Below are 19,026 nucleotides of genomic sequence, written 5' to 3'. Positions count from 1 at the left end.
GTGTCGTTACATAATATAACAGCATCTGACGCTCTAACTCATGCCAACAATCATGAATTTTATACTGCGTTCGTCATATAATCTTATAATTGTTGTATTTATTTATGAGGTCGAAATGACTAAATTAATTTTTTAACATATTATTAGGATATTGAGAAAGACTGTCGTACAGTCGAAACGTTTATCGTAACTTTTGTATAGTATGACGTAAATTAATAAATAAAAATTTTTCAATTATTAGCATATAAGCTCGTTAAGTTGGCCTTTTATTATATCACATAATTTAATTGTATACGAGCCGAAGTTTAATTTATAAAATATATATATAGATTTCTTACTTTTTGACGTTCTTGCGAAATTTCGCGCAAGCGAAAATCCACGTGTGCGATTCGTATCTCTCTTTTCTTCCTCGTATGTACATTATTTTATCTACCGAAGAGTTAAGACAGTTTTTTTTTTCCAACGCGCTTGTACATACAATTCACGTAATGATTATTGACACGTTTTCAGAATAATCTTATCTCTCTTTATTTTTACTAAATTGCATTGAAGTCAATGTGGGGCTTTCCACGTATTTTATTTTCTTTATCGCGCATTCTTGTATACATTTTACAGTTTTATAAATCATATTTCTCTTAAAAATGTCGAATTAAAACCACTCATATTTAATATTTTTCTCATCTCGTTAAGTCAAAATAGTTTTACAAAATTTTGCTCAACGCATTAGAGAAAAATCTTGCAGAGGATATATAGATTTTTAATATACATCAAAAATGTATATTTTGAAAAATATGATTCCTGGAACGCGAGATAAGAGTCAATGCGAGGCTTTTTACGTGTTTTATTTTATTTTTTCCTTTTTATTGCACATTCTTGTATCATTTTATAAATCACATTCTCTTAAAAATTGTCGAATTAAAAATACTCATATTTAATATTTGTTCATCTTGTTAAATCAACACATAATTTTATGTGTACAAGATAGAAAATTTTGCTCAACGCATCAGAGAAAAATCCTGAAGAAGATATATAAAATTTTAAATACCAAGCTATATGTATATCTTGGAAAATCTGATTCCTGAACGCGAGATAAGAGTCAATGTGAGGCTTTTTACGTGTTTTATTTCATTTTTCCTTTTTATTGCACCTTCTTGTATCATTTTATAAATCACATTCTCTTAAAAATTGTCGAATTAAAAATACTCATATTTAATATTTGTTCATCTTGTTAAATCAACACATAATTTTATGTGTACAAGATAGAAAATTTTGCTCAACGCATCAGAGAAAAATCCTGAAGAAGATATATAAAATTTTAATATACCAAGCTACATGTATATCTTGGAAAAGCTGATTCCTGATTACGAGAGGAGAGAGCGGACCGGATAACGTATGGAAAAGTACTGTCGAATCCTATAATCATTAATGCAGCAGCTGTGCGTCTCATAATCGAGCTAAAACTATCGATATAATAACGCGAGGGACACATGGGTTTGCATCGTTTGTAGACGATGATGATTTGACCTGCATAGGGGTTACGCGTGCGTGCGCGCGCCGGATTAAACCAATTAAGACGCAATTTCAGGGGAGAAAAGAGGGTTGGAGGGAGAGCGATATCTAATAAATGCTGCCCTCGCGAGTTTCTACGCAACACGAACATTATCGCGATTGCGAATTCCCATGTAATTGGATTCTGGTTTTAATCAAACATCATTCTCGCGGGCTATATCCGCGAAAGCTCCAATTTCGATGGGATTTTATTCTTTCGCGGTATCCTATAAATGATTTATTACAAGGACGAAAATACATACACGTTGGAAAAATCAGAGTAATAAAATGTGATAAAAATGACTTTTTTTACAACGCAGATTTTGCTTCTGTCTGCCATAGCTCTGGGAGCAGAAACAGCTGGAAGAGAGGCGAGAAAAGGAGAGGCTGGATGCTCTCAGGAAGAAGGACAAACTCGATCACAGCGCAAACGCGTCCACCGAAGTCAAGCAACGCCTTCAGGTAAGTTTTCTGCCTCTTCTCTTTGTACAAGAAATTTTTAACATTCTCGGATTATACATTTTATGCGAGAATTCATGTTTATTTTTCGATTTTCCTGGGAAAGTGCGCTTATACGATTCACGACACTATCTCTTACGCGCTAGTAAATCATTTTCAGTGAAAATAAAAATAAAGATAAATAAAATTAATAAAGCTTAACAAGATTTTTTTTCGTTAAACTTTTTTTTATTTTTCCAAAAAGTAGTTTGATCGAAGGAGTAAAAGCAGTTTATTGGAGGAGTCGAGTTTAAGTATTGATTTTCCGAGTTTTCACATCGGCATGCAGTCTGTCGTGCGAGTCTACACGATTCTCTATTTACAAAGTGCTTACGATTATAGACCTTTCTGGTGAACAAGAAGCAGAGAGAGGCAGCCGCGGCGAACGGAACTGTACCTGGTACACCTGGATACAGGAGCTGGTAAGTTGTCGTATCCAATTAATATATACACGGAAGGAATAAAATCAAGTTATTAAACTTTGAGGTGTTTTGAGAAATAGTTCTGGTACACTTGGGTCCGGGAAGTTTTTTTTTGTTTTTTTTTTTTTTCTTTTAATAAATGAAGCTTTATGACTGACATATATACAATCAACACGATTTTATTCTGCATTGAATAATAAGTAGATTCTATTTTGAAAAGTATCCAATCCCCGATTGTCGAATAATCGATGCTGAAAATTAATCTATTCTTCGGTTAAATATTTTTTTCTGTATTTTCAAATTTAAGGAAGATGTATAGATGTTATTTTTCTAAGAATCTATATTTTTTCTATTAAGTGTAAAAACTTGAAAAAATATATACGACGTATTATGTTAGAGACACAAAACTTTCAAACTTCACTTTTTAATTGATTATAAATATGTGTTAAAAATATTTTTTATCGTGTAAATACATGATAAAAATGTCTCTCTTATAATTATAGTAACCGTGCGAATGTTTATATCCTCTCTCTCAAAAATGGAGACAGGTCGCCAGGGGGCATTATATATCATTTTTAGAATAACTTAAGCTAAAAGGAGTTCGCTTGTCGATCGGTTTTGGACGGCACCGAATCAAAATTTGCACTTAGTTTCGATTTTAATGGGTCGCGTCGCGATCTCGTCGTCGTTAGTCTTCGCCGCCGCCGACGAAGTAACGGTAATAGCACAACCTGGCCCAGTTTTCCATTTAGCAACGGCCGATGTGCTCTCTCGACGTTATTTCCTTGTCCCCGCCGATGATAATCCCTGTCTCCCAGATGTATGCAACGCTCGAAATATCGTATCTTTTACTTAAGCTCGGAGGAAGTCGTAAAAAAAAAAAAATTATTTCCGAAAATTCATACACAAACGAGATAATATCTCAAATCGATTAATATATCCTACAAAAAATATGCATAATTTATATTTGTTCCTTTTTTTTATTTATTTATTTTTTTTTGTTAAGTTCAATCATCATAATATTTCTGAATAAAACTTTCTTAAGCAAAACAGATAATAATCCTTAAGGTTCGCCAGTAATAATTAATAAAAATCTTTCCTCAATGGTAAAAGTCGACCAAAACTGGCAATCATTTATTATAAATAATTAATTAAAATACAACGTTTCGGCTGTCATTGCAGCCCTTTTCAAGTAAATCTATAAAAAGTTAAATAAAAATAATTATAATTTTAATACATTTCATTGCAACCAATTCTTAAGCAAAGTTTCTTAGCGTAATTTGAAATCTTACTTTTTAAGTTAAATGAATTATAATTATTCCATTATTTTTTATCTGGATACTAATGATTTGTTCGAATATTAATGAATTTTTAAAAATAAATTCGAACTTTTCAAGTAAATTTATAAAAAGTAAAATAAAAATAATTATAATTTTAATACATTTCATTGCAACCAATTCTTAAGCAAAGTTTCTTAGCGTAATTTGAAATCTTACTGTTTAAGTTAAATGAATTATAATTATTCCATTATTTTTTATCTGGATACTAATGATTTGTTCGAATATTAATAAATTTTTTAAAATAAATTCGAACTTTTCCTTTTTGTGTCCAGGCTGCAATCACAATCGGAATCGTCCAGCACCACAAATGCGGCGCATCCTTACCGAATGCCGCAGATGCTGCAGGAGAAGTTTGGGAACGATTTTCCGCTGAGGAAGACAGGTAATTGTCCCGGGATGTGTGCCTTGAAGACTTATGCATACCTCTCGTACAGGTAGTCTATGTGTGCCGATAGAATGTGTCTACTAAAGCATGGTGTTTCGCTGTCCGAGAACCGAGTTGAATCCCAGAGCAGCTTTTATACGCGTCGATATATACGATATGTTTGCTTTTTTTTTTGCCGATTACGACTCCGTATCCAATTATACAGAGAAGGCCAATTGCGTGCGATTCTCTTCTTCGAGACAAGATTCGCTCGATCGGATTATCCGATGGATAAACACCGACACCATACGGCAAGTCGACACGTCGGCGTGTTTTATTAATTATATCCGCGAATCCCTACCTCCCTTTCAATTCAAGATTTCTCGCGAATATCCGTCTTTCCTCTGTGCACGTGACACTTTTTTAATTGATGCCTGCTCGGTTTAAAAAAAAAAAGAAAAAAAGTTGGGCTCGCTTGTAATTTACATCGATCACTTAGAACGAATGATTTGCATATACACAGCAGGCGTCGACATGTTTAACGCGTACGTTCGCAACTAGTTAAAAAAAAAAAAAAAAAAAAACCTGCAGTTTCCACGGAGTGAGGAAGCACGCACGGGTAGTCTTGTTCCCTCAGCGATTCCTTTTTATTCTTTAAAAATAGCATCGTTATTTCTCGCGGCGCGATCTATTGCTAGGTAGGTCTCCCGTAGAATTCGAAAAGTAAGGAGACCTGGAAAAAAGTGTAGAATATACACATTGAGAAAGGATTATATTTATGGCACTGGAAGGTAATCTATTTTATGTTCAGCCTTTTCTGGTAATAAATTACGTTTTGTTATACATATATATTTGCTTTTTTATCGGCGATTTTTCGTTTCCATATTTAATCGCGAAAAATGATTTTTGTATAAACGGTATTTACAATGACAGTGGTAAATATAAAAAGAAAATTATTCGCTTCTTCGTTTGTACATTTTATCGTCAAAATTTTACGTGTAAAATCATAGTATTGCGATTACGGAATTTTTCATATCACTTGAGTTTTCATTAAGGCTTCAGTTTGCGCGAGATGGTCTTAGAAATTGAATCTAAGGAATTCTCATTCGCGCGTGTAACAGTTCTAAGATCTCCTCTAAGTATCTCTTCTTCTTCTTCTTTTTTTTTTTTTTAATCTTTTATCATGCACATCTCATCGTGGAAAAAGATTTCCATCTTCATTATCTCGCGAGGACAGCTTTTTCTTCGCGCAAGTAAAGTAGAAGTCAAAGTATCAAAAGTACTAGCGATTACAAGAAGACAGGAATACATATATACATATATCGCGCAAAATAATTTCATTCGCGTGTATGATTGCAGAAATATTTACTAATTCAATATCTCAAGCTAGCTTCACTGATAACGTCTCTTAACTTTGCTTAAATACACACTGAATTAATACATCGTACTTCTGCAAGACGTTATACCTTCTTACTTTGTTTGTCACTTCAGAAATATCATTTTTTGACATTTTAACCGCTTTTGACATTTAGCCCGCTTTGACTTCCACTTTTTTTTTTTTTTTTTAATTGAAAAACAAATATCCGGCGCGCAGCCAGGCGAGTGTCACGAGGAGGCCTCTTCGGGAATTTCCGCGGTTCCTTCTTTCTCGTATATCATTGATTATAAATCATCGCGATTTCGCCGACGAAGAAGCGATAATACGAGCGAGCGAATGCGAACGAATCGCGTTCACGTGCTCTCTCTCTCTCTCTCTCTTTCTCTCTTTTCCTCGCGTCTTTATCTCCAATCAATCCCACCCCCACCCTCTCTTCGATGACAATGACCGACTAACATCCGGCTGAAAAATTGGCCAGCCTCGGAGCCGAACCTGCTGAAGGTGCGACTAAAACAGCGAGTGGAGAGGAACATGGCAGCGTCGAGAAACTCACCCCTGATGGCACGCCGGAAGGACCGCCTGCTGTCGCACCTCAAACGGAAGTCGTTACTAGCAAGTACGTTCCTCTCTCTCTCTCTCTCTCTCTCTCTCTCTCATTCTGTCTCTCTCTCTCAGTCTCTCATTACATATACATTTATTTATGCGCGCGCTCGTCTGCACATTCGAGCTTCTTTCTCGAGAGGACTTTGCGAGTATCCTCTATAGAATGAGAGTTCTCTCTATTTTTCCTCTGCGTGAGCATTCGCCGAACATTGTCTGTCTATCTATACAGGATGTATCTAAATAAGTGCGAAAAGTTTGAGGGGATGATTGTTTGTCGAAAATTTAAGGGGAGTTTCTTACCCTCCCAGAGAGTTACATTGTTTTCTTTAAACTTCGGACAAATTGAAGAGATGAAACTTGGTGGATATTTTTTCCACTAATAAAGAGGATATTTATTAATATTTTAATATTAATTTAATATTAATTCTTGATTTTTAGAATCCCTCTCTCTTTAGAAAAGTGTAACTCCTCAAGGAGGAATGTAAGAGTATATGTTGATATAAGAAACAACCCCTCTTAATTTTCGACAAAGAATCATCTCCTAAAATCTTTCGCGCTTATTTAGATACACCCTGTATATCTATCTATCTCTCTTTCATTGCATCCCGAGTGTACGATTAATTGACTGTTGAGTTTTTGACGTTTGCTTATTTATTCTCCTGTAACAGCATGAATTAGACTTCTCTCCGATTAACATATGTAAATTAGTGCTAAAACTGTCAGCTGTCTCTCTACGTTGAATATATTTGAGTGAGTCGTCGCGCTGACGAGGCTGCCCGAATAACACGACGGATCGGAAAGGTGTGTCTCCGAAGAAGGATTGCCCTCTTCGAACGCACTTTTCGACGCGCTGTTGTATTTGTTTGGGTCGGTGTTCCTCGTCGCGTTTCGTCACGGTCGAGATTTACATATACATATACGTGTTACGTTACACGGATGTGCGAGGAGTCGGGTTATTTTCGGAAGATCTCGTCAAAAGTCTCATCAACGTCTTGTTGTTTTCCTTCTCTTTGTCGAGCGCGCGATCATCATCCGCGTATATTATTATCTCGTACATATTTCGTTCTAGTTGCGCAATCACAAGGCGACACACTTAACGTTCCCTCGCCCAAGGTCTTTCGACAAATCCTTGTTATATATCAATTGTACGCTTTTGCAGATTCCGGCAGCAATCCCGAATCCGGGCCTAACTCACCACCGACTGTCAACAACTCTCAAGCCAGTCCCACTGCTGGTAGCAACACGGCGATACAGGAAGTAAGTGTTAGTCATGTCGTGTGTATTGAAATTTCTGTATTAAGATGATTAGAATACTTACGAGAAAATATTTCGCTCGCAGGAAGGTGAAAATCCACCATACGGAGGACGGCTCACTAGCAGTAGTCAACAAGGCAGCCTTTCGGATCTTTCGCTCTTCAGTTCACCGTCCATGCCTAACATCTCCTTGGGTAGACCCCACGTGCCGTCGAGCTCATCGGTAATATTTTTCATATTTTTATTATATTTTATATTTATTTTAATTAAAAAAAAAAAAATGTGTATTTAATAATTTCGGAAAATCGGTACTTTGCGAGCATTTTTGACAGCTGTCACTTTCCTGTTGTAGAGCGGGACAAAGCTGGCGCCGGTTTCGGAAGCGGAAGTGCGCGCCGCGTTCACGGCACGCCTCGGGATGCCGCTGACCGGTCAGATGCTCCACGGCACTCTACCGTTCTACCCGTCCCTGACGGTGATCGAGGGCGAGCCGGCGTACATCCACAAGCAGATCCAGCAGAGCTTGCAGGAGCAAGCGGCACCGCCGCCGTCCGCGGCGGCGGTAGGCGCCGGCAGCAGGCAACATCCGGCAGCGGCCGCGGCGGTGTACCACACCGCGGCGCCGATCACGGATACACAAGTAGCGCACGCGAGACTGCATAAGGCTGGTCACCGGCCTTTAGGTAGTATGTTCCCTCTTTGTCTACGTAGAAGCCCTTACGTCGTGCGTGTGCCCTGTTCCAATTGGACAATGGTCTCTCTTGAGCAAAAGCGGTTCCGGAAGAACGACTCGGCCGACGAAAGAGCCGAGTCTCCCGTAGTCTCTCGAGGAGCCATTCCCGTGCGAAACATAGCACGGCACGCGCGTTGTTCTATAACCAATATTGTCGGCGATTCCGAGGCTCTCACGGCTTCTTCTTTCTGTCGCGTAGGTAGAACCCAATCCGCGCCGCTGCCCTTGGGTCATCCAATGCTGCAGGGCGGCATAATTGCACCGACCCCTACTCATTATGAGGAGTATCTCGCGGAAAAGCAGTTGCACGATCAACAGCACGCGCACAACCTTCTGAAGCAACAGATCCGTCAAACGGTGCTGACGCGAGTGGGCTCGCGCGGCCAGGCTAATCAATTAGACGAGGCGCCGGAGATCAAAGAGTCCGAGGTGATAGATCTCACGGGCAAGAAGGATCATCCGGAAGAGAGCGAGATCTCGAAGCAGCAGCGGGATCGCGAACAGTTTCTGCAACAGCAGAGGGATCTCATGATGAGACACACGCTGCAGACAAACGAGTCAACCGTCTATGCCGGAAGTAGGACCTCTCAGTCGGCCAGGCCGCTCTCGAGAGCGCTTTCGAGTCCTCTAGTACACTTAGGTAAAGCTTTCAATTTTTTATAAATTTTTTATAGATGTAAAAGAGTCTTGTTTAATAATCTTTCAGTATTTTTGATGAATGTAAATTTTATTTGATACGTTGAATAGATTTACATTTATCTTTGATCGGATCGCTATGAAATTCAAACCTATATGGAATATAGAACAGAAAAATTTGTATTTGTAACTTGTAAAATTTGATCTGTTTCCGAAGGTCCTCAGGCCAGTAGCAGCGATATGTTTGCGCGAGGTTCTCCGCACCGAGCCACTACTGGATTAGCATATGATCCGCTGATGCTGAAACACGCGTGCGACTGCGGCGACACGGTCAGAAGTCATCCTGAACACGGTGGCCGATTACAGAGCGTGTGGGCCAGACTTTCGGAGACGGGTCTATTGCAGCGTTGCGACCGAATACGCTCGCGCAAAGCTTCGCTCGACGAGATTCAAACATGCCACAGCGAACCGCATGCGCTCTTATTTGGTGAGTTCTGCTTCTTATGTTATTTCTTATCTTTGCAAATAACTTTAAAGGAAATAACATTCGTCATAATTTTAAATTGTTAGTCTGAGAAAATTATTTAAAAAATTATAAAGTTTTGTATTGGAAATTTGGTATACATTTTTTGTTTTAAACTAATCGTGTTAATATTAAATAATGTTATGTGTTTATGAATTTAATTGAATGGATTATTTCTAGTTTTGTGTGATTGTGTGAATGTAAATAAACGTATTAATACTAGCTTTTGATGTTATTACAAATTAAATCGTAAAATGTTACTGGAAAGGAGAATCAAAAAATCATGCTTAAAAAGTATAAGGATTCTGAATCCTAAACTGAAGAATAAACTTATGCTTTATGATTTCGTGATGTGTGCAGGAACAAATCCAATGAATCGACAAAAACTGGAAATGTCCAAACTTGCGCAATTGCCTATCAAGAGCTTCGTCCGGCTTCCTTGCGGCGGAATAGGCGTTGATTCCGACACAACGTGGAACGAAATCAATACCGCACCCGCCGCTCGAATGGCGGTAGGATGCGTCGTCGATCTTGCGTCGAAGACGGCGATCGGCGATATTAAGAACGGTTTCGCCGTGGTGAGACCACCCGGACACCATGCAGAGACTAACCAGGCCATGGGTTTCTGCTTCTTCAATTCAGTAGCGATTGCGGCGAGGCTGCTTCAGCAGAAATACAACATTAGAAAAATTTTAATCTTAGACTGGGTGAGAATCAGCATTATCCTGTAACACGCATGGTTTTGTACTCAATGTGCAGTTTATTATTGTAAATTTTTATGTATAATGGAATTTTTTATACATTTAGTGTAGTATGTTATAATACATTATAAGTAATAGTATTATTATACTATATATACACATACACACTATAGCATATACTATTTACTTTTAAAACACCCAATACATAATATAACAAATAGTATAATAAATAATAGAAATCGAGATTGTGGATATGTATGCTCTATGAAAAAATATCCTAGATGTTATATCACACGATTTTTTCAAGCAGGACGTTCATCATGGAAACGGCACCCAGCAAATGTTTTACGACGACCCTCGAGTGCTGTACCTGTCGATACACAGACACGACGACGGTAACTTCTTCCCTGGAACCGGCGGACCCACCGAGTGCGGCGCCGGCGAGGGCCTCGGCTATAACGTGAATGTGGCGTGGTCCGGTGGCCTGAATCCACCCATGGGCGACGCGGAGTATCTCGCGGCGTTCCGCACCATCGTCATGCCGATCGCCAAGGAGTTCGATCCGACCATCGTGATCGTCTCGGCCGGCTTCGACGCAGCCGTGGGCCATCCGGCGCCGCTGGGCGGCTACAAGGTCAGCCCGGCGTGCTTCGGCAGGATGACGCAGCAATTACTTAATCTAGCTAACGGCAAAGTCGTCCTCGCCCTGGAAGGTGGTTACGATCTCGCGGCGATCTGCGACTCAGCGCAGGAGTGCGTCCGGGCACTGCTCGGCGACGAGCCCAGTCCACTTCGAGACGAAGAACTCGCGAGGATTCCCTGTCAAAACGCCATTGACACGTTGCAGAAGACCATCGCCATTCAGGTAGATTAATTTTTTATATACATTTACATATATATATATATATTTATATTATTTATATATATAATTATATTTATTAAATATATTATATTTATATAATAATATTTTTTTTCTTAAAATTATTTCATTGAATACAAGTATTTAATTTTATAATATTTACATTTGTAATGTATTACATTTTTAGATGTCACATTGGCCTTGCGTAAAACTCGCTGCTCATACAGTCGCAATGAGTGCAATAGAGGCGAGCCAAAAAGAACATGATGAGACAGAAACAGTGTCTGCAATGGCCTCTCTGTCTATGCAGCAGCCTACGAACCTCACGTTAGTACTTATTAAATTTCTTTTTTTTTTACATAATCTATATTATTAAGTAAAATAAATCATGCAACTAAATTTATATACATTTATTTATGTTTGTGTACGTGATTGTATATGCAATTTCATTATATAAAAACGCATTTATTGCACAGAACCACGCCAGAACATTCCCGAGAGGTTTCCGAGGAGCCGATGGAGCAGGACGAGGCCAAATGAGACACGCGAAGATCATTCTGCTAGATGTAGAAAGCATAATTAATTGTACGAAACTGTGTAAATGCTCTTTGGGATGACTAGAAGTGCATTTCTCAGTGTAAATCAAGGGACTATCGTCGCGCACGGCTACTGTGACAGGTGCACGGTCAGCCGGAAATGTTCCCACTTCGTGGGAACTTGATCGACAAAGTGCGAATTCATGCACAGTCCCAAGTTTACAATTTTTAGTTTATCTAAAAAAAAAGGCGCAATAGTTTGATACATAACGGCCAAGTAATAAGGAAGAAGTGATCTGTAATATTTCGGGAGATTAATGAGACAATTTGTGATGGTGCATCGCAAGCTTGCGAATTGGATCTCCTGTTTTTTTGTTCTTGTTTTTGTGCTAACGTGAAAACAAAAAGTTGTTTACGAGTCTTGCAAATATTTCTATTGTTCTTCGCGCATTTGGAACGCGAGATTGTTGTACAATTACTGAATACGGACTGCGAATTGAATTTGTTGTTCCGTAAAGACGTTTTTTTTTTATTGTGAAACGCAAGGTTTGTAATATTTTTAATGAATCGCTATTAATACTGATTGAAGTAAAACTTGAGCGCCCTAAAAACAGCTTTCGCCCACCAAAATTGGATATCGCTTGGCAAATTTTCGATCCCAGTGTCTTATCGACGAACAACGAATGATTTTGAGACTCTGATATCGAGTAAAAATCGGAACATTTTGCAATGTTATTAAGAAAAATTATTCTTGTCTAGGCAGTTGAAATGAAAAAGGAGATTTTTAGACCAAGCGCATCGTAACTTCGGGAATTCGGTGGAAGATAAATAAAATTGTAAACACACACATTTTCTTCGAAAACTAACGTTACAGACATCCACCAATACTTTGTTGAATCGTTATCGATGTATAAGTAATGAGGCGTCGAACTTTCTCACAGCTGTATGAAACAAGTCTGATGCATCGTTGTTGCCTTGGATAATTCGCAGGAAGAATTAATCATTCGTGATAATTCATGTATATATTTTTGAATGCTAATCGCGACCTTGGGCGTCTGCTTAGAACAAAACTTTAAACGAGTCATTGTATTTTAAACGAAACATTCAGGGAGACAAGTACAGGGAATTTGAGAAAGAAACTGTGTTAAACTCAACAAACGCATAAACTCGAATCGTAGAGATTCCTTTTGTATATGCGCCTATCGCATTGACGAAAGACAACACGGGGACACATATAGATAATAACAATCATGAAAAATGTCATGATTTTTCGGTACGTACAATCACATCCTTTCGGAAGCGTCTTTATTTGCAACTTTAAATTTTTTAAATTAGAGAAATGTATTACAAATCGCGTCAAACAGAAAGCTTTATGATAAGAAAACACTTTAATATATATTGAATATTTTATATATGCGAATTCTTCTTTCTCTCTTTGTGGCGATTCGAAGAAGCCTCCCGCTTTAAAAATACTCATTTGTTGTAAAAATTTAGTAGAAAGAGCTAAAAAAAAAACTGGTACATTGTTGAATCTAAAATTTCACATCAATGAAGTTTTTTGAATAAACCAAGATGCGCGAATCTTTCCCTGGAAAGAGACTATCAGACTATCGATGCATGCGATGGAGAGAGAAATATTCTCCGAATTTTCCGAAATTTTTGCGTGTACGTCGGGCTTCGCTTAAAAAGAGTACCTAACAACGTACAATACAATAATTGGACAAATGTGTATTTATAAAAGACTAGCGTTAGATGTGTATTTTCGTCGGAGACGTATCGTGCTGGTCACTGGCGCTTCATTGTTTCTCATCGTCCGCGATTCGCTTTCCCTGTTCTTCGAGCAATTCGGAGTACGAATTTGCAGAAAAAGCTGCCTGCCAGTTGAGCGAGCACTTTATTTTTTTTCTTTTTTTCCGAAACGAGCCACAATTCGTGATACGTGATAGAAAAAAAAACGAAAAAGAAAAAATACAGTTGATGTCTATATCCTAAGGCGATATTATGTCGTATGCGCGAGTATGTGCGAATATGTATATGTATACGACGGCACGTGCGAACACTGAAACATGAGAAACATCACTAAAAAAAATCACTCGTCGTATCATCTGCCAAGATGCTAAGAGAGTTGCCATGGCGCAGATTGCTTTACTTGATTATATTTGGCTGTTGTCAGATGATATACAGTTGACATGAACAATAATCTTTAAATCCTTTTGCTATCGAGAAAAATAACAAGATCATGCAAGATATTAGAAATCATAAGTTTCATTCAAAAATTATATCTCGCTACAATTAGTTATATTTATTCATGTGACCAAATTTTTTACTCAATTGTGTTTCGTGTGATTCAAATTATAATAATATATATCATATATATTATAATATTATATATATATAATATATTAATATTATATTATATATATATATTATGATATTGTAATTATTCAATAATTTAACTCGATCAAGCTTTGATTCGCAAGCAATTATTTGGGCGCATTGGATTAATAGAAATTGATAAAACAGCATGTTTATCAAGTGCGTAATATGCATGCATTGATTCACTATAAAGGCATTTGAAATAAATCGAGAGAGGGATTTTAACATTTCGTTTGTTTTCTTCAAAATTCCAAATACGAATTTACATGCTCGAAATTTATAAGTATTTACTGTATAAAATTTTATCGTCTATCTTTGCTATTACGCGAATCACTGCCAAAGATAATTATATGGTACGATACATGTTTCTCCACGAGAGCACGTGCAGTTGCATTAAATACAGTGTTAAAATATATGTTGTTAATGTTATATCAAGTGCGAGAGGGCGAGGCGCAGAACGAATCGAGAAGGTGTCAATCTGACAAGATTTCAACAACTTGGTTTCTTGCTGCGAACAAAGGCTGGTGTGATTTTTGTGATATTTTGTAAAAAAAAAAAAAAGAAGGGAAGCTCTAAGCTATATACGGTTAAATTAAGAGTATACGTATCGCGGAGATGCCTATATGTGTGTATGTGTGAATGCGTGTGTGTAGGAAAAGGTAAAATATAATTCACAGATACAAGCATTTATTTTTGTGTCATGCATTTTACGAAGAAAAGGATGAAAAAAGAGGAAACAAAGATGAGAATATAAGAGAACAAATCTATAAACGAATTACACGAGGATGCATATATTATATATATCGTCTGTCATGTAAGAGATAAAAAGATATAGATATATACATATATATATATCTTATATAATTCTATATATATATATTAAAGTATACCAATATCTATATATATATATATACATGTACATTGTATATCCGTGTATCGCAAGAATCTCAAGTGTCTGTTACATGTTTGTCCTGATAAAAAAAATTCACCGAGGAAACGTTGCGTGTATAAAAATCACGACTCGATGTATATTAAGTATAAATATATACGAGTCCAGCCTATGTGTGTATACAGTAAATTAATTAACAAGAACGACAGAGAAAATGAGAGAGATAGTGTGTGTGAAAGAAGAATGTTAAGAAAGATTCGCAACACACCAGTCTATCGTTGAGTTAAGACAGTAAATGACTCTATTGTAATATTATGAAAGGTAATTTTAAGCGGAGAGAAAGAGAGATGGTGCATATTTCTCTTGTTTATCATTTAAGAGTGACTTCTGGCCATTATAGCGTCATCCGTGATTGTCAGTCGAGCCCTTTTGAAAGTTTACGAAAAGATATATCGTGGGCCTACAAATCCCCTGGTCAACGTTCTTCATAGAAGGATATTCCTATCTCCCCTCTTTGTCTCCGATTTGTTCATCTTGTCACCATTGAGCCCTTTATTGCTCGATCGTACCCAAGCGATTGAAATATTTAAAAGATTCGTATTTGTATTCCGGATTAAATGTTATTCAATAAATCTAAATTTTCATTTATATATAAAGATTATAGTAGAATTATATTTGAGATTTAAAGGCACACTTTTTTTGTTTAGTACTAAATGTAGGATATGAATACATCAGATAAGATTTTACAAACCTAACATTAAATATGACTGCTGTCTGCTAATGTGAACACATATATAATATTTTCTCATTTCATAATAAAATTCAAATTTAAATTGTCGCATTTTAGCCCTAAATAATACGGAATACGAATATGGATCTTAATCCTTTTAAACTGTTGTATTGCTTGGATAGAATCGGCACATGATTGACGATGTGTTTTGCGCGAGTTTTGTTTGAAGCGAAAGTGAGAGAGAGAGAGAGAGAAAGAAAACTTATGACATTCCGGTATCACCACCCATAGCAAGTTGATACAAATTAGATGTAAAGAGCTATAAGTTCTTATTCGAACGCGCCGAGTATAAATGTGAATTTTAACAGAGCTCTACTGTTACGTTATTACACACATGCACGAATATATTGTCTATATTGCATAAGCTTAATGTAATAGTCATAAATTTTTTATGTATATAAATGTACCTCGTAAACTAATTTTAAATAAAAAGTATAGTCATTGTGTTACGTTAGTCTTTCCATATATGGAATATTTGAAATGTCTCTAGCAAAAAAATGCAATGCAACTTGAAGCAATTTTTATCAATACAAGACTAATGTAACTTACAAATTACAATAATTACGAGTTCCAAACTTGAACATAAATTTGTTTATAAAAAAAATTGAAAAATTCAGAATATTACAAGTAGATAGGTAATCACAAAGTTTGAACATTATTTCATACATATCTGTATATTTTAGAGATACAGATGCAATTCATAGCTCTTGTAGACATTCGACATTATTCATACAACACAGTGATAAAATGATTTATACCACATGATTATGTTCACTAAAGTGAAAACTTAATGAAGTTGACAATAGTCAATATCGCATAGCATGAATCGCAATTGGAATAAAAAGGCTTTAATTAAAATGCAGTTTACGTATTGTAATAAGTGTATATATATAAATATATATATATATATATATATATATATATGTATGTATATGTATATATTTATAGATTTCCACACTTTGAAAGTTTGAGACAATTTCCAAAAACTTTTTGAACTCTCTAGTGCAAAGCTAAAATCTAATAAATCGACTTCAATATGTACAGTGGTATGGAAATTGATTCAAGGAAAATGTTACTATAGATCCACCGGACTCCTTAATATACAATCTGTCGTGCATTGTTGTTTAGCACAATTCTGTAGATCTTCAATAAAAAATAATCTCAGATAATATTGAAATTATTAAGGCAAAAAATTATAAAATAGAATTTATAATCAATTCTAAAATTTTGAGAGAATAAATTACCTCAATTGAGAAATATATTTTTTATGAAGAAATTCTTTGAAGCACATAAAAAATACGATTTGCATTATATATATATAATTAAAAAAAATCTTGTTTCTTAATGACAAGATCTTGAAGATCCGACATATACATTTTCCCGATGATTAATCGACTCGTCTTGTATCGAATTCTAGGATTGAAAAATTTATTTCATCGTTTTACGATCGCGTCGTAGATCAAGAAACAATATTCGGAGACGCGGGACTTAGCAGAATTTCCATCGATTTCCACATTCATTACACAACACGAAGGTGGTCATCGGTTCATCGGCTGAGCGAGTCTGCACCTGGTTATACGTGCAGTTACGCTTCTTGCATTTACCGCATTTGAGCAAATCAGTTTTGGTTCCCTGCACAGTGGCGAGTTGCGCGTCATTGATGGCCTCTTTCTTGAACTGTTCGCGCAGCTGCTTAATTTCATCGCTTGCCATCTCTTCCGCCGTCATCACCGCGAGTCTAGCGGGCGTGATTGCGCCCACGACAAAATTCATTCGCAAATTGGGATTCTTCGCGTCACGTAAATTGGCGACTCTACTACGTACCTGCAATCGAACGGATAAAGTTATTGTATTATTACATTACACAAGCGTAAATATTGTTGCATGTATACATAAGAGGAAAAAAAACACGTTTCTGCATGTAATATAATAAGATATTTAATTACCCTATTTTTGTATCTGTTGTCAGTATTTTTAAATTCTGCATAGATTGCCTCTTCCAATTCTTCTGCCAATTCTTCTGGACTGGCGCAACCATCAATGATTTTCCCATCTACACATAAAGCTGATGCTAATAATTGTCTGCATTTTAATCTGACTGCATCTGTTGTTGTAGGAGCAGGGAAGGATGCCTGTTTTCTCTGAATGTCTTTGTTTGGCTTCTCTTCCTTTACTTTGACATCAGTGGCATCCGTCATATCCTTTTCCTTCTTTTGATCGCCATCCTCCTTTCCTTTGTCTGATTTTTCATCCTTCTTCTTTGAACTACTCGATGAAGTAGAATCCTTCTCTTTATTAGACCCTAATATCATAAATTATGTGTCTTAATAACTTGTGTTAAAATCAATTATAAGAAATATAGCTATATTATGTACATAATTATATTACAGTTGTACACACATACCAGATAAGAACTTTTTCCAATTCTTAATCAGAGTTTTTGATAAAGAAATAACTTCTTCGTCTCTGCTCGACTTCCTCAAGGCATTCACAGTCATTCCAATGCGTGTCTTGGTCAAGAGTTCCAAATCAACGGGCAATTTCTGAAGTATCTTGAGCAATTCCAAAGCTTGTTCCTGACCCTGATTAACAAAAAAAATTACATTGTATGCTCAAACATTCTCTATCTTTATTTTTATACACTGATTTTATGATATCAATATTATTATATATCAATATCTCAATATATAGTACTATTTATTTTTGCTTTTCAAATATTTGTAGAAAGCAACAAATATTTTTGTAAAAAAAAAAAAAAAAATTAACTCAGAGATGACAACGATGACATTGAAAAATCAGGCATTGAAATATATACAATGTGACATAAGATCCAAAATATAAAGTTCTAGATGTGTTGACGAGAATGAAATGTTTACGAATTTTTCTAAGGTAACAGACACATGATAGTGAATATGCTTCGTGTGATATCGTGCACCCTAACGCTGACTGCAATCTACATAAACCATGCTACTTTGACAGGTGAAAACAGGTGCATCGTGATATGACGCCTTCGCGCGACTTTCGCAAACTGATAACGCGGACTCGGAATCGACGAGTTGAAAAGGAAAAAAAATACAGCGCCTTCCCACGTAAGACCCAGAGCTCGAGCTCGCGCGCGCCAATATATACGATGCGATCTTTATTTTACTCACTCACTCACCGTCCCGTCACCGCTCGACATCTTGTTGAGCTTCTTCTGGATACGCAATACCTCTTCCTCGGCGCTCATCGTCGCGGGGTTTGCACGGAATTCACCGGGTCGCGAAATCAGTTATAAACAGGCGCGAGAACGGGGACAAACAAAACTTCTGTTTCTCTCTCGACGCCACGGACCGCGATCGTTGAACCACCGATGAGCCGCGACTGCGAGACGGCGAACTCGACTGGAAAGTTCGCGCGATGACGTCATCGTCCTGTGACAGGAGAGCTTTGTCAATCGTGACGTCACGCCCGATCGCAGCCAATCAGGGCGGGCGATGCCTAGGGTTTTTCTGCTGGATCAACCAATCGAGAGATTCTCTGTCGAATCGACCAATCGACGACATGGATGGATTTGACACTTCCTTGACGGCGTGT

General features: G+C 37.0%; 2 protein-coding genes across 13 annotated transcripts in view; one reads left to right on the top strand and one right to left on the bottom strand.

Annotated features, from left to right (window-relative positions):
- The window catches only part of HDAC4 (histone deacetylase 4), a 122,052-nt gene extending 106,153 nt beyond the window's left edge, over positions 1-15,899 (top strand). For 9 of the 11 annotated variants that reach the window (XM_085483388.1, XM_085483389.1, XM_085483387.1 and 6 more), the window contains 13 exons: positions 1,891-2,010; positions 2,389-2,468; positions 4,081-4,190; positions 6,029-6,166; positions 7,313-7,410; positions 7,493-7,630; positions 7,760-8,093; positions 8,340-8,780; positions 8,994-9,263; positions 9,660-10,006; positions 10,311-10,865; positions 11,047-11,186; positions 11,336-15,899. In XM_085483388.1, coding sequence (XP_085339514.1) covers positions 1,891-2,010; positions 2,389-2,468; positions 4,081-4,190; positions 6,029-6,166; positions 7,313-7,410; positions 7,493-7,630; positions 7,760-8,093; positions 8,340-8,780; positions 8,994-9,263; positions 9,660-10,006; positions 10,311-10,865; positions 11,047-11,186; positions 11,336-11,399 — 2,835 coding nt within the window. In that variant the 3' untranslated portion in view covers positions 11,400-15,899. The remainder of the gene's footprint in view (positions 1-1,890; positions 2,011-2,388; positions 2,469-4,080; positions 4,191-6,028; positions 6,167-7,312; positions 7,411-7,492; positions 7,631-7,759; positions 8,094-8,339; positions 8,781-8,993; positions 9,264-9,659; positions 10,007-10,310; positions 10,866-11,046; positions 11,187-11,335) is intronic. The other 2 variants (XM_085483382.1, XM_085483390.1) reach the window with 2 other exon arrangements.
- On the bottom strand, positions 15,515-18,823 carry TfIIS (RNA polymerase II elongation factor). 2 transcript variants are annotated; one of them, XM_029315945.2, is made up of 4 exons: positions 18,611-18,823; positions 17,855-18,032; positions 17,397-17,752; positions 15,515-17,274 (listed from the first exon to the last, which is right to left on the bottom strand). In XM_029315945.2, the coding sequence occupies exons 1-4, from the start codon at positions 18,677-18,679 to the stop codon at positions 16,939-16,941; spliced, it is 939 nt and encodes a 312-aa protein (XP_029171778.1). In that variant the 5' UTR covers positions 18,680-18,823; the 3' UTR covers positions 15,515-16,938. The 2 variants fall into 2 exon arrangements, with proteins under 2 accessions (XP_029171778.1, XP_029171779.1); XM_029315946.2 differs by lacking the exon at positions 18,611-18,823 and adding an exon at positions 18,422-18,464.
- Between the last annotated feature and the right edge of the window lie 203 nt (positions 18,824-19,026).

This window comes from Nylanderia fulva, unplaced genomic scaffold (assembly GCF_048542155.1).
Source record: "Nylanderia fulva isolate GAGA-0341 unplaced genomic scaffold, ASM4854215v1 Scaffold25, whole genome shotgun sequence".
Classification (NCBI taxonomy): domain Eukaryota; kingdom Metazoa; phylum Arthropoda; class Insecta; order Hymenoptera; family Formicidae; genus Nylanderia; species Nylanderia fulva.
The sequence above is the reverse complement of the archived record's forward strand: the minus strand, read 5'-3'. Positions and strand labels throughout refer to the sequence as shown.